The sequence below is a fragment of the Gopherus flavomarginatus genome, chromosome 3 (genome assembly GCF_025201925.1).
Source record: "Gopherus flavomarginatus isolate rGopFla2 chromosome 3, rGopFla2.mat.asm, whole genome shotgun sequence".
Taxonomy (NCBI): Eukaryota; Metazoa; Chordata; order Testudines; family Testudinidae; genus Gopherus; species Gopherus flavomarginatus.
In genome coordinates, this window is record NC_066619.1 from 7,561,017 (window position 1) to 7,573,441 (window position 12,425).

Consider the following 12,425-nt stretch of genomic DNA (forward strand, 5'->3'; position numbering starts at 1 on the left):
CACACAAAACCTGCCTTCCCACCTTCGGCAGAATATCAGCAACAACACCGGACCATCCTAACTGCAAACAAGCAGAGGCTGAAAAAGCAGGACGGGCGGGTTTATGTCACCAGCAATTCAGAGCCACCCTTCCACCAACCCCACTTCCTCTGCATTGGGCTGTCCAAACGATGAGAAATGATAAACATGCTATTGATGTAGTAACAACAACAAAAGTAAAAATAAAAAAAATCCCACCCCAAAACCAAACCAAACCCAAACCCACCTGTTTTATTTGCTAGTATTGGTTGCCAGCTGGTTAGTGTCGGAGATACCCTGAAAAACCCCTTTTCACTGAAATGATTTTCAAATGGGTTTCAGGCTGATTTGACAGACTGGCCACTGGAACCCTCTGTTTATCCACACAGCGAACCCCTGAAAGCCCCCTCCACCCTGCCCCTGCACTGGACCACTCTGCCATGGAAGGATAATGGGAGTTCACACTCCATGACCTCCTTTCCTGTCCTCTCATGCCCATAGTGGTGGTAGTTTTTTGTGAAGTGAACCTCTGTTCACTAGGCACCTGATCCAAAGCCCACTGAAGCCAGGTGGGCTTAATTCCCATTGACTTCAAAGGGCTTTGGGTCATGTCCTAGCCAATGGACAGAGAGCACCAACACTATTAACCTAAACCATTGAGAAGCCATCAGACAGGAGCAACTTCCTGTCACCACTGACCCATGCTTGCTATGGACCCAGTGGCTTAAGCCTGATCCAAAACTCATTGAAATCAACAGGTTTAGCACCAAGTCCATAGAGTAGAAAGGCCTGGCATAGCCCTTTCCCAAAGCCCGGAGCCAGACAGTTCCCTAAGGAGCAATAATAATGACAATTATATGATTCCTTTTAAAATATTCCATTCAAGATCCGGAGTTAGTGAATGAGGACTTCTCTGTAGGCACTGACATTACAAAGAAAGGGTCTGCTCCTGCTTCCTGCTGAAATTAATGGCAAATCTCCCATTGGCTTCAGCAGGCCCAAACAGATGCTCAGACAAAACATTTGAGAACCATTTCTTCTTCCTGTCCCCATGTTTGAAAGCCTGAACTCAGGTGTGGGCGTTTCCCTTGCTCCCAATAATTTGCCCTGATTTTGCATCTTTCATCTAAGATCCTCACAATGATTTACCAGTCCTGTTAAGCCTCACATCATACCCCAGCATCCCTCAGAAGTCCAATCCTTTCCATTCGACAGATGAAGAAGCTAAGGCTATGATCCAAAACCCAGGGAAGTCTTTCCACAGCTTCGGATCAGGCCTCGGGGTTTAATGACCTGCTCAGGTTGTATTGGTGAGTCTTTCTCATAGCTAACATTAGAACCCAGGAGTTCTGGTTGCCCATTGTGAGCCCATAACCTCTAGATCATACTTGGTCCCTAGCTGGAAAACAACAGAAAGCACCGGCAGCATTTTGAAGAGGGCAGCCCTGCCATATATTAGCCAGTAGTGAATAGTAAAGAATGAACACCAATGTTTTCCTTTGTTTTGTTTAATATGGCATTAATTTTTAGTGTCCCCATGAGTAGAAAGTAAAAACTGTCACCACTATATCACCATTATCTCCAGCAACATCTTTATGTGCAAATTCCCCTGCAATGTATTGATTGGTTGGGTTTTTTTTGTTTTTTTTTTTAATCCTTTATGCTTATGATGGACTTGGAATGAAATCATTTGTAAGACACTTATTTGCCGGGCCTCTAAATCAGTTATGTACCATCTCTTGCAACAAACACCAATGTAATAATAATGTTTTCTAAAGACTTTTGCAAGAGTGTTTAGCTTCCCTTTCCCACCAAAGTGTTTTTTGTTTTTGTTTTTGTTTTTTTTTTCTGCCAGCCTATTGAATGAGACCTACATTTCTTCATCTTCTTTTAAAAAAACAAAACGCAAAAACATTCTGATGTAAGGAGGGGGTTGCATAAAAGAGGAACTGCATATGTCACAGAAGAGAATGAAAAATCAGACGCCTGATCCATGTATTATGGAAGACTGAATGTGATCAAATAAATAGCTTTCAAAAGCAATTAACCCCCTGCAAAAGGAAAATTCTTGCCCTTTAAACTGAAACAAGGAATAATGCAAGGCAAAGCTACCCTGAAACTACCGTATGGTGACTGGAATGAGACACTTTGAGCTGAATGGTATAACTGAGTGAATGAACTAGCAAACCTAGGTAAGACAGCATATAGCTGAAGTAGGAGTAGTTAGGAGATTCTGAAGCAAGCCGGTCTGCGTGTCTAGATTTATACGATTAACAATCTTAAGGCAGTCAGATTCCATATTACTGGGAGTTCCTGTCTCATGAGCAGCATTCTGCAAAATTGTTTCTAACTTGAGGCCTGATCCGAAGCCCCTTGAAATCAGGGAGAGTCTTTCTGTTGATTTCAACGGGATTGGGATCAGGCCCTTTTCTGCTTTGTAGAGAGAGAGAGAGAGAGTATTCCTTCCCCCTTGATTCTTTTCACAATAAATTAAAATATTTTAAAAATAGGAAAAAAACAAAGTAAAATAACAAGACAATAACCGGACACTTTTTTTCTGCATCACCACATAGGATAACAAAGCAAAATTGCTCTTAGGGATCAATCCTTCACTGATAAGGGCTAGACTAGGTGGCCCAAAGAGTTTTTGCTCTTTCTAATGTTTATGATCCCCTTGCTACTGTGATACAATCATGCAAAGATCTTATGTGAAAGAAAGATACAGATAGATGTGTGATAGCAGAGAAATGGGTCACTTTCTGTTTGGATAGGGTGAAAATTCCTTTCTCTGAATAACGGGGAAGAGATGAGCCCTGCTTTTAATAGGCAGTGAAGCAGAGTTTTCACTGTGTTAGCTTTCAAAGAGTTCCAAGCCAACTCAATCTTCCCAGGAATGGGATCTGTCTTGCATGCAGTGTTTTAAAGAAGTGCTTCAAAACGTCTGTACCTTAGTATAGTAATAGAATCAATCCATGTTATTAACATTACAGGACAATTTTGTAAATTCTGCATTGTCCTCCTACCCTGATTGTTACAGCAGTTACTTTATACAGTCTCTGTTTAGATTGGTCAACCAAGCTATCGATATTATTAATGAAGGATATCTACATTGTGACCTTTGCTCATGGAACAGAATCTCTCCTATAAGGCTGTCAGTTTCCTTAAAGAAGTATTGATAACTCATTACTGTATTGCTACATATAATTTAGGTGTGATTTTCACTCACCCTCAAGCATCTTAGGATAGTAAAGTAATGCTCTTCCCGCCCCTCCAAAAACACTGGTCCCCTTAGAATTAATCAAATAGTGAATTAGAAATTATGTAAAGGAAACATAATCGTGGGAGCTCTACAAGCATTCTCTGATATATATTTTGATCTTTTGAAAGCCTTCATCCCTCTGGGTCCTGGTAAGGAAGCACTGTTTTATAGGGCTATTAGGCTGATGCTGCTTTATTCGTCTACCTGCAAGAGCTGTCGACTCCAACAAAGATATTTGTGTTTTTGCAGTGAGTGATGCCTGTTGTGTGACGTGAATCTATCCTTAGAGATTGAAACAGAGAGGAACTATGTGCAAAGTGAAGTCTGTCCTTTACGTACATGTGCATGCATACTCTGTGTGTGCACTATATGTGTAGATATTTGTATTAGAAATTGTCCAAGTATGCAGCCAGTTCTCATCCGACCAACACTGTCTGCAAAGCTCCATTTTTCTTCCGTCTGAAGAAAACTCATGTCAGGAGCCACACGTTCAGCCTGGTTATTTTTAAATATTTTTGAGACCCAGACACGCTACGCATAAACCAAACATGGATTAATTAGGTGTGACCGTGTCATTACATTAGCACAATGAACAAACAGCTTCATATCACAGTCAACTCTTCATATACTGATTCCATGAAGTCAAGTCACCTGTCACTTTCACCTAAGAATAAGCTTTCTGTAATGTTACATTTGAGAAGTAAAATATTTAGAGAGATATGCGACTGTGTGCATATTGTACACACACATATAAATACTTATCCATGTGTATACTGAACGTGTGTTTTCATGAATATGTACGTATAATATATGTATGATTGTGTATGCATATAGAGACATATGTGTGTGGATATATATATGCACTAGTATATCTCTCTCTATAAACATTATATACACAACTCTATTAAGTACAGCACCTTCCATACAAATGATATCCCATTATGTTTTCCAGAGTTAAAGAAGAGAGTTATAGATTTAAACAGCAGTGAGGGAGAAAAGGGATTGTGTGGCATAAGCAAAAGAGAAAATTTCTGTCTGTCTGTCTATCTGCAATGCACATTGGTATGATCCACTATCTGCAAAATACTCTAATTTATATCTTTACAGCCCATCTCTCCGGACAACAACAGACTCCTAGTGACAAGAGCATCAACAATATTCCCATCCTATGAAATGGTTAATGTTAAGCAATGATTGACCCTGTTCGAATAAAGGAGGGAGAAATAAACAGATAAGGGCCAGGGAGATCGAAATCTGTATGCCTCATTGGCTCAGCTGTCGGATATTTCTAATGCATGTTAAGGGTTTGTTACTAAGAACCTGTTAAGTATCTTTAAACCTTTGATCTGTAGCCAGTCTTAACAAAGGTGACAATTAATTAAAGGAGAGTGCCTTGCAATAAAGTTCCATTGTGGTCAGTTTATATACACTGTCCAAAGCTGGCTCATGGAAGTCACTGTCAATTAAAATCTTGCTGGAGTCCAGTTCATTATCAATTTTTCCCCTTGCCTTGATCAATATTTTTGGCTGCTCCTGCTTGACAAACTTAACAAAATGTCTATATCTATATGTCTTTCCATTCATTTCCATGGAATAGATGCCTGTATATTATTTATTTTAAGCCACTGCATATGGTCAGGCACTTTATTTGAGTGGCTTAGTGTTCCCATCCATCTTTATGTTAAGCAGCCACAATAATAAGACTTCTTTTCCTTAGAGAAGATGTCAGTTGTGTATAATGAATGCGTATTAAAAGCTGCATTCACCTGCATGTTGCATCCGGGCTGGGGCTCAAAGTGACAAAAGCAAACAAACGCAAATCCCACGATGACACCCTGACTTCAGCTCACACCAAGTATTGCAGCACAGAGCCTGCAGAATATCATGAGATCTCAGTTATGCCACAGAGGACTCAGGAAGAAAAAGATCCCTATTATACAGACCACAGCTCAGTCCACAGAGCTAGGGTGAGGTTTCTACCTGCCATGATTCCTTCCCCTCCCCATCTCCACTGCAGTTTTTAATAGATCAGGCTCAGTCCTTCACAACTATCTCTGGCACAACTCCCTGTGGCATCAGAAAGGAGGGAAGAGACTAGTAATAGGAATTGTTTCTCTTGTTGGTTTTCCTTCTTCCTTTGAGCATTACTTTGTTCCATTGAAGGGAATTGAGGAAAAGAGACAAGCTCAGCCCTGGAAGTGTAGGACAGCTGATAATATCGACCGGAGATATTGTGGTTTAAGATGTAAATCCACCACTCACAGCTTTTAAAAATCATGTGGCCCGTACAGCTAGCACAGGGGTCATGTGAAGAGGTAACTGACTGCATGCAAACTCTGGGCCCAATCCTGATCCCCCTGAAACAGATGGTAAAACTCCTATTGACTTCCATGGTGGGAGGAGAGGGCCAGCCCTTGGTGCTAAAGAGAGAAGGATGCTAAGATTCATCGTCCTGTTCTCTGTGAGGACTGTGCTCAGCTTAGCTCATGTAACTGTTCACCTGCTTTGGATAAACACAGGGACAAAGTATTGTAGGGCATGAACACAAAAGAGCTGGCAGGTAAGCCATTATGAAATTCGTGGCCTTCTGCTGTTCTGGACTATTACTGTAACTTTACAGCCAAGACATATTTAAGTTGCTGGAATTGTTGGGTTTTTTTTCCCAATGCAGATATCATCTCGCCCAATCATTTCTCCTTTGAAACCATAACTGTCTGTTGCAGAAACCCTCCGTTAGTCACACTCGATTGACGTGAGGGACCGTAACAGCTCCTTCAGAGTCGTCATGGTCTGCCAGGTCAATGCGGCGGGCCTGCATGCGCATACGGTACGCATGATAAAAAACCCTCTTATGCCTGGCTGAAAAAGGTTGCTTCATATTTGCAGCTCTCAAGGCCAGAAGGGCCCTTTCTCCATCTTTCAGCCCCTTCGCCCTGAGTCCACCTGCAATACACGGAGAAGTTCCTAAATCTGCCCTCCCTCTCGAAGGGTTGCATCCAAATTCCTGTTGAATGCGGCGCAGCTCCTGCTGCTTTACTCTCTTTTCACTTAGGCAAAATTCCCCGTGACTCTGTCAACTTCTCTAACAAGACTGTTCCATTTCCTGCCTGACTCTGCTAATATCCAGTTTGAATCATCCCCCACAGAGTGCCCTGCACCTGCCTTTGAAGCATCTGGCACTGGCCACTGTCAGAAACTGTAGAGTGGACTAGATGGATCACAGGCTTGGTCCTCACTGCGACAATGTTTCTAGTGTTTTCTACACCAGTACTGTCATTTCTGGTCAATTCCTCCAATGACCACGCTCAATAATCCTTCAGGTATTTGAAAGCGATTACAGCCTTTACTGCCTTCCTTTCATGATGCCCATATATGTTACTCTGTTGGCCTCACATTAAAAATAAGTCAGCGCCTTAAAAAACTTTTTCTTCCCAATAATACATGTTATTACTGACTGCCATGAAGAATCTCAGTTTATAAACACATATGAAATGTAGGTTTATTCTGTAGAAATGAAAAAAAAAAAAAAGCACCTTGAACTACAAATTTCTTTCTTCTCACCCACCCCACCCTCAGTTATATAACTATAACTAAGCATGTTATGTTAATTATTATTATTTCATTTGATAAGGGAATGGAGAGGAAAACAAGTTTGCAGCTAAGTGCAAAACTTAACAGTCAGGTGAGAGACCCCTGAAAATTGGAGGTTGTATTGGAAATGCTGACACGACGGTAACAACCATAACAGAACCGGGTGCAGATGCTATACAAAACCAGAATTCATGTCCAGGCCACTGAAAAAAAGACTTAAAATCTAGCAACCCAGGCTATTTGTTTGACATAAAATGTACATAGATCTAGATACATCTATATGGGGTGTTGTTAATGCATAGAGGCTTGTTTGAGGTTTTTTTGTTCGTCTGTCTTTTGCTTGTTTTGTTTTCCTCTCTTAGCTCAAGCTAGCCAATTGTCTTTCGCCTGTTTTCAGGGATTGTTCTTCAGACAGCAGGCATAAAGCCTCCACTCTTTTGTTCCAGTTTATTTGTGCATTCTCCTCCCTAAAACTTGTCTGCTTTACTACCGCACTGAATACTACGTGCATTGTGTTCAACCGGGCAAACCTTATGTTTCAATTATGGAAATGTCTATTCAGCACCTGTATTTAGTTGTGTTCCTTTTTGACTAAATCTTCATTTCCAAAAATCTTTATAATCTATCTGTCTATTGTGCCTTTTAATTTAATAGTCATTGTTATTATTTTGAATTTCTGAGGTATATTAAAAACTAATATCATGCTGAACAATATCTCTCTCTCTCTCTCTCTCTCTCTCTCTCTCTCTCTCTCTCATGGGAGAATATAAATAAGCCTTACATACCTTTACCCCAGGTGTCAGAAATTCCAAAATTAGTCATGTTTTTGAGAAAAGGGTATACCAAACAGGGGAAATAAACTGATATTTTGGTACTGCATCTTGCTAGCTGCCTTTCCTGATTTGTTGAGTAAGATTTGGGTCATTTGAGTACATCATCCTAACATTGTGGCTTCCACGGTGGTTTTATCTGAGTTCATTTTTTTTTCCAGAGGCGATTTGAGAGGACATTGTAGCTTTCAGGACTATGCTGTACCTACCAGCCCCCACAACCTCTCTCTTTAAGTGCACTAATCTGGCCTGTGTTTCACTGAATCGCAGTTGAGAGTGGGATACACAGATCTATTCTGACTTCCTAAATAGAATATTATGCAGGCCTCTGCGCTTCGAATTAAAACCCACTCCAGGCTTTGGGTACAAGTATGCATTGGTAGGAAAGGCTGCTTCAGTCTGTTGGGACAGTTCTATATTTTGATTACATTAATTCATAAATATTATACTAAATACCACTAAAATTGGCCTTAAATGACTTCAAATAATGCATTATAATATGGCTGTCCTGAGAGCACTAACCTTTATGTCTCCCAGTAACTCAATCTTTAAGCATACTCTGCTACTAGACAAGAGGGGGGGAAGTTATGAATGGATGGCTTGCTAAATTGTTCAACTGTGATTAGTTGACTCTCTCTCTCTCTTTGTGTGTGTATATCAGTGTGGGTGGGTCAAAGCTGCCTAGATTTCTGCTCGCAAAACATCCGCACAAACCTCTCCCAACAACACAATAAAGTAGCAGAGGATATGAATGTGTGCTCCTGCCCCATTGGGAAGGGCGGGGAAGGGGGGATTAGGGGATGGAGGGGACATAAGGGTTAAGATCATGCCATGAAAGCCTTTCTGTGCAGGGATAAGGCTATTCTTACACTTACACACACACGTGCCTGCAAAACAAATGTATTTCTTTCAAGTATCTGGGCTGGATGTCAGAGGCTGAATCACTGTGACAGAGCCTGGCAGTTCATAAGCTTTTGAGGTGGATTTTTTTGAGGGAGGGGGAGCAATCTCTGACTTTACCTTTAGATCTATTCTTCTCAATTTCCCCTGTCATCCAGAAACACCCTACAGAGATCTCTTTACTGTTACTGAGAGTCACACCTCCACTCCATTCATATCAGTGGATTTACACCTGAGATGACTGATCTCCATGTTTTTACTCTATGAGTTGTTGGGTTTTTTTGTTTTTGTTTTAATAATCCAATTTATTTATTAAAGGGATCACTTTCCACACGGTTGAATAAATCACAGCTCCCATTAACCCTTGACATCCTTCACTGGGATACCCCCATGGCTAGGTCTGCGCGTGAAATCTACTAAGGGTAAGAGATCAATTCATGCACACTCTTATGCAGTAGTTGTGGAAAGTGTCTGGGGTTTTTATACTGTCACCCTATGCTCTTGGATCTAAGTTGGAGGATCTTTATGCCATTCTTCAACCATGCCAAGAACAAAAAGGGGAATCAGAGTTAATAGTCAACTTTATGTTGCTGACTTAGATGAGAAGAAAACAAAAGGGGGCGAGGGAGTGAGAAAGAAATAAAAAAACCTAGAAGCAAAACACAATCCTAATTTTTCAAAGCCCGCCATGCTTTTTGACTTAATAATAATTAAATCACCCGTGGCAAGAAAGTAATTTTTTTTTCAGGTAGCCAGAGGCACATTTTGATCAGGATTAGCTAAGAAATCAGCCGCGTCACCCGAAAGGAGTTCAAACACTTCTCGGACGGACTACAGAAAACCGATCTCCCAAACGCTGGCGTCTGGGCGCCCAGCCCCGCTCCCTGACAATAACCATCAGCACCCCCCCCCCCCGCGCCCCACTCCGAAGTGCAGAAGTTCGAAAACGCTGAAAATGAGCTAGGTTTCTGGAGCAGCCTGGTCTGATCCGCCCTGACCGATTCCCCATCCTAGGTGGCAGCTTTAGCTGGAGTTGGAGGAAAATGAAGTCAGGCGGCTTGCTTCTTTCAGGACTATTTGCTCTACATTATTCAGTCAGCAAGAGAAGTGCTCGCTCTCTCTATGCGTGTCCACACAAACACACATCTCCGCGGACCATGGCTGATCCACAGGGCGAGATACGGATTATATAAAATAGGAAGGCATTAAAGTTTGCCCAGAGCTAGAAATAATTACAGATTAAATACAAGAAGAAACCTCTAGCCAGATCCCATCGCCACATGCCCTGGTAGCCTGGATTTTGCATCCAGGCGCAGCTATGTCGTAAAGTTTGTATTTTCATTATTATTGTTTCCGCTTTCTTAAGAAAGAAACCCGCATCATTCACACACACCGCCCACTGGAACTACCCCTCATCTGCTAGAAACAATCTCCTAGGACCTCGCCTTCCTGCTGCTTATTTTTATCCACGACTTGTTTAAACGATAAACATCAAACACTAACCTTGATGTGGTTTCTAGGAAGCCTGACTGAAAGGTGAAAAAGCTCCTAGGTTATACTGATTATTTGGGAAGAGGGAAAATGCCCTGTAATTTATATGCCCTCCTCAGTTTCTTTGCTCTAGATACTGCTTTCTTGGATATAGGATTATATTTGCATGCTTTGCGGAGGGGGGGGGGAGCTGACTGCTAAACATGCCGTTAACTTTAAGATTTACAACTCATCAGGCAAGCTGAATAGATATGAACCCAATGAAATTGTTCCCTGGGACCCTGTCCACTAGGAGTCTTCTGGGTTAACAGAAGTTGATATTTAAACCCTAATTTCATAAATCTGACTTCCCCCAGCGCTGGATCTAAAGTGATCACACAGTCGTATTTCTGCTCTGTTTGATCGAGGCTGCGTCCTCTTTTAAAAGCAATACTCCATAAACTAAAATAATCATTAATAAACAAGAATAATAATAATTAATAATAATAATAATAATAATAATAATAATAATAATAATATCAGGAGTTAAGAAGGTCGTTCATTTGGGCTACCAACAGCATCCTGTTTGTAAGCGGGTCTTCTATGTAAATTACCTCCAAGTTACTCAGTTTAGTCCTACTTTTCGGGTGGCAAGCACTAAACTCCTGCTCATCTCAGCTACACAGCCGAACATCCCAGCCCCGAGGATGAAACATTTGCAGACCCCACTCCGCCGCTACAACTAAGACCTGGGGGAGGAGGGCGGAAGAAAATCCTACATGAAGGCGGCTCCAGACCATTCATAGAAAATCCCCAAAGTTCCTAGTCTCGTCCAGCATGCCCGGGGAATTGACCATCCGCGCTAAGGAAAGTGTCTCCGTGTGTGCATGCTGTGTTTGCCCGGGATGCTCCTTCTTAATGAGCTCCGCTGCCGTCTACTTTGCAATTGTCTAGGACCCTGCCTGCGATTTCTTTTATTGGTTTTTTTTCTCTTCCACCCTTAACAAAAAAGGAACTCTGCCTCTCCCATCCCTTTATTTTAAGATCCCGCATCTCTCATAAGGAATCGCTGTCAAATACACCCCATCCGTGTGTGGAAATGTGCCGCCAGGAAAGATAAATAAATAAGCCCTCTCAATCTTTTCAGCACCACCGGTCTGTGGACAGCTGCCTCTGGCCAACCCCGGCGCTCTCCGGCGGGTTTAAGCGATTGCATCGCAGCGGAAAGCCAAAGCAAAAGCATGAACAAAAAATAAATAATCCGCGTGCGATGTGTGTCCCCCCCCCTTGCCCCGCCACCCCCTTTTCTCCCTCTCTGCTTCTCTTTCCAGGGTCTGGCGGCCCCTGCGCCCCACCGCGCCCCCCAAACTCGCCGGCTCTCCCGGGACAGTTGGCGGGGAGCTCACCTTTGTGCATGCCGGTGAACCTGTCCTTCAGCACCGTCAGTTCGTAGATCTTGCCGAACTCCTCGAAGAGCGGCTTGAGGTCCTTCTCGTCCAAGTTGCGGGGGATCTGCCCAATGAAGAGCTTAATGGCATCGTGGTCCTTCATGGGGATGGTGGCTGGGTTTCCGGGACTGTGGGTTAATCCGTTCATGTGCCCGTTGGTGCTGGGGTTGGTGTGATTGCTACTCAGGCTGCTATTGTCTGCTTGTCCGTTTGCTAACGTGGCCATCTTTATATACATAGAGAAAATCTTCTTTCCCTGTTCCCCCCACCCTCGCTTCTCTTCTCTCGCTCTCTCTCCCGCGTTCACACACACATACATACACACTCACACACACACTCCTCCCTCTCTGCCTCGCTCCCCGGCTCTGGGCTGGCTGCTTTTTTTTGCCTTTTTTTTTTTTTTTTTTTTTTTTACATTGAGGATCTGTGTTCTTTCCGTTTAAACAGGCTGGAGCGGTTCAAATTCCCAGCCAGACTAGGGGGTGGTGCGCGTGTGGATGAGCAGAGTAGGGACTGGTGGGGGGGGGGAGGCATCTGCTTTTGCCACTACCCTGGCTAAACCCCCTCCTCCCATCCAGCCAGCCCCCCCTCCCCCTCTGCCTGCCTGGGAGAAGCTCAATGGTACCTTCCAGCCCAGCCCCTGGCTATAAATAGCATTAGGCGCATGGCTATTGGAGAGAGAGAGTCAATTTCTATTGTGCCAAGTGAGCAAAGGGGAGCGATTGCATTTTTAGGAGCAATGATGATCCCCCCCCCTTCCTTTGCAAACCCTTCCGATCAATCCCTGTCGTGTTTTCATCTCAATCATCCCCAGGAAAACTGCCTTTTATTTGAGGTGGGGGGGGACCCAAGGTGTTCTGGCTTTATTAGTCTATTAACTATGATGATGATGATGAAATTGATCCTAAA

The 12,425-nt window shown here is 42.8% G+C and overlaps 1 protein-coding gene across 14 annotated transcripts in view; it reads right to left on the reverse strand.

Annotated features, from left to right (window-relative positions):
* Positions 1-12,041, reverse strand: part of CELF4 (CUGBP Elav-like family member 4) — an 885,612-nt gene extending 873,571 nt beyond the window's left edge. For 7 of the 14 annotated variants that reach the window (XR_007773108.1, XR_007773107.1, XM_050943604.1 and 4 more), the window contains exon 1: positions 11,475-12,041. Coding sequence is in view for 12 of the 14 variants with exons in the window: in XM_050943604.1 (XP_050799561.1) it covers positions 11,475-11,835 (361 nt within the window). In the remaining 2 variants the exon portion in view is untranslated. The remainder of the gene's footprint in view (positions 1-11,474) is intronic. The other 7 variants (XM_050943609.1, XM_050943608.1, XM_050943611.1 and 4 more) reach the window with 3 other exon arrangements.
* Between the last annotated feature and the right edge of the window lie 384 nt (positions 12,042-12,425).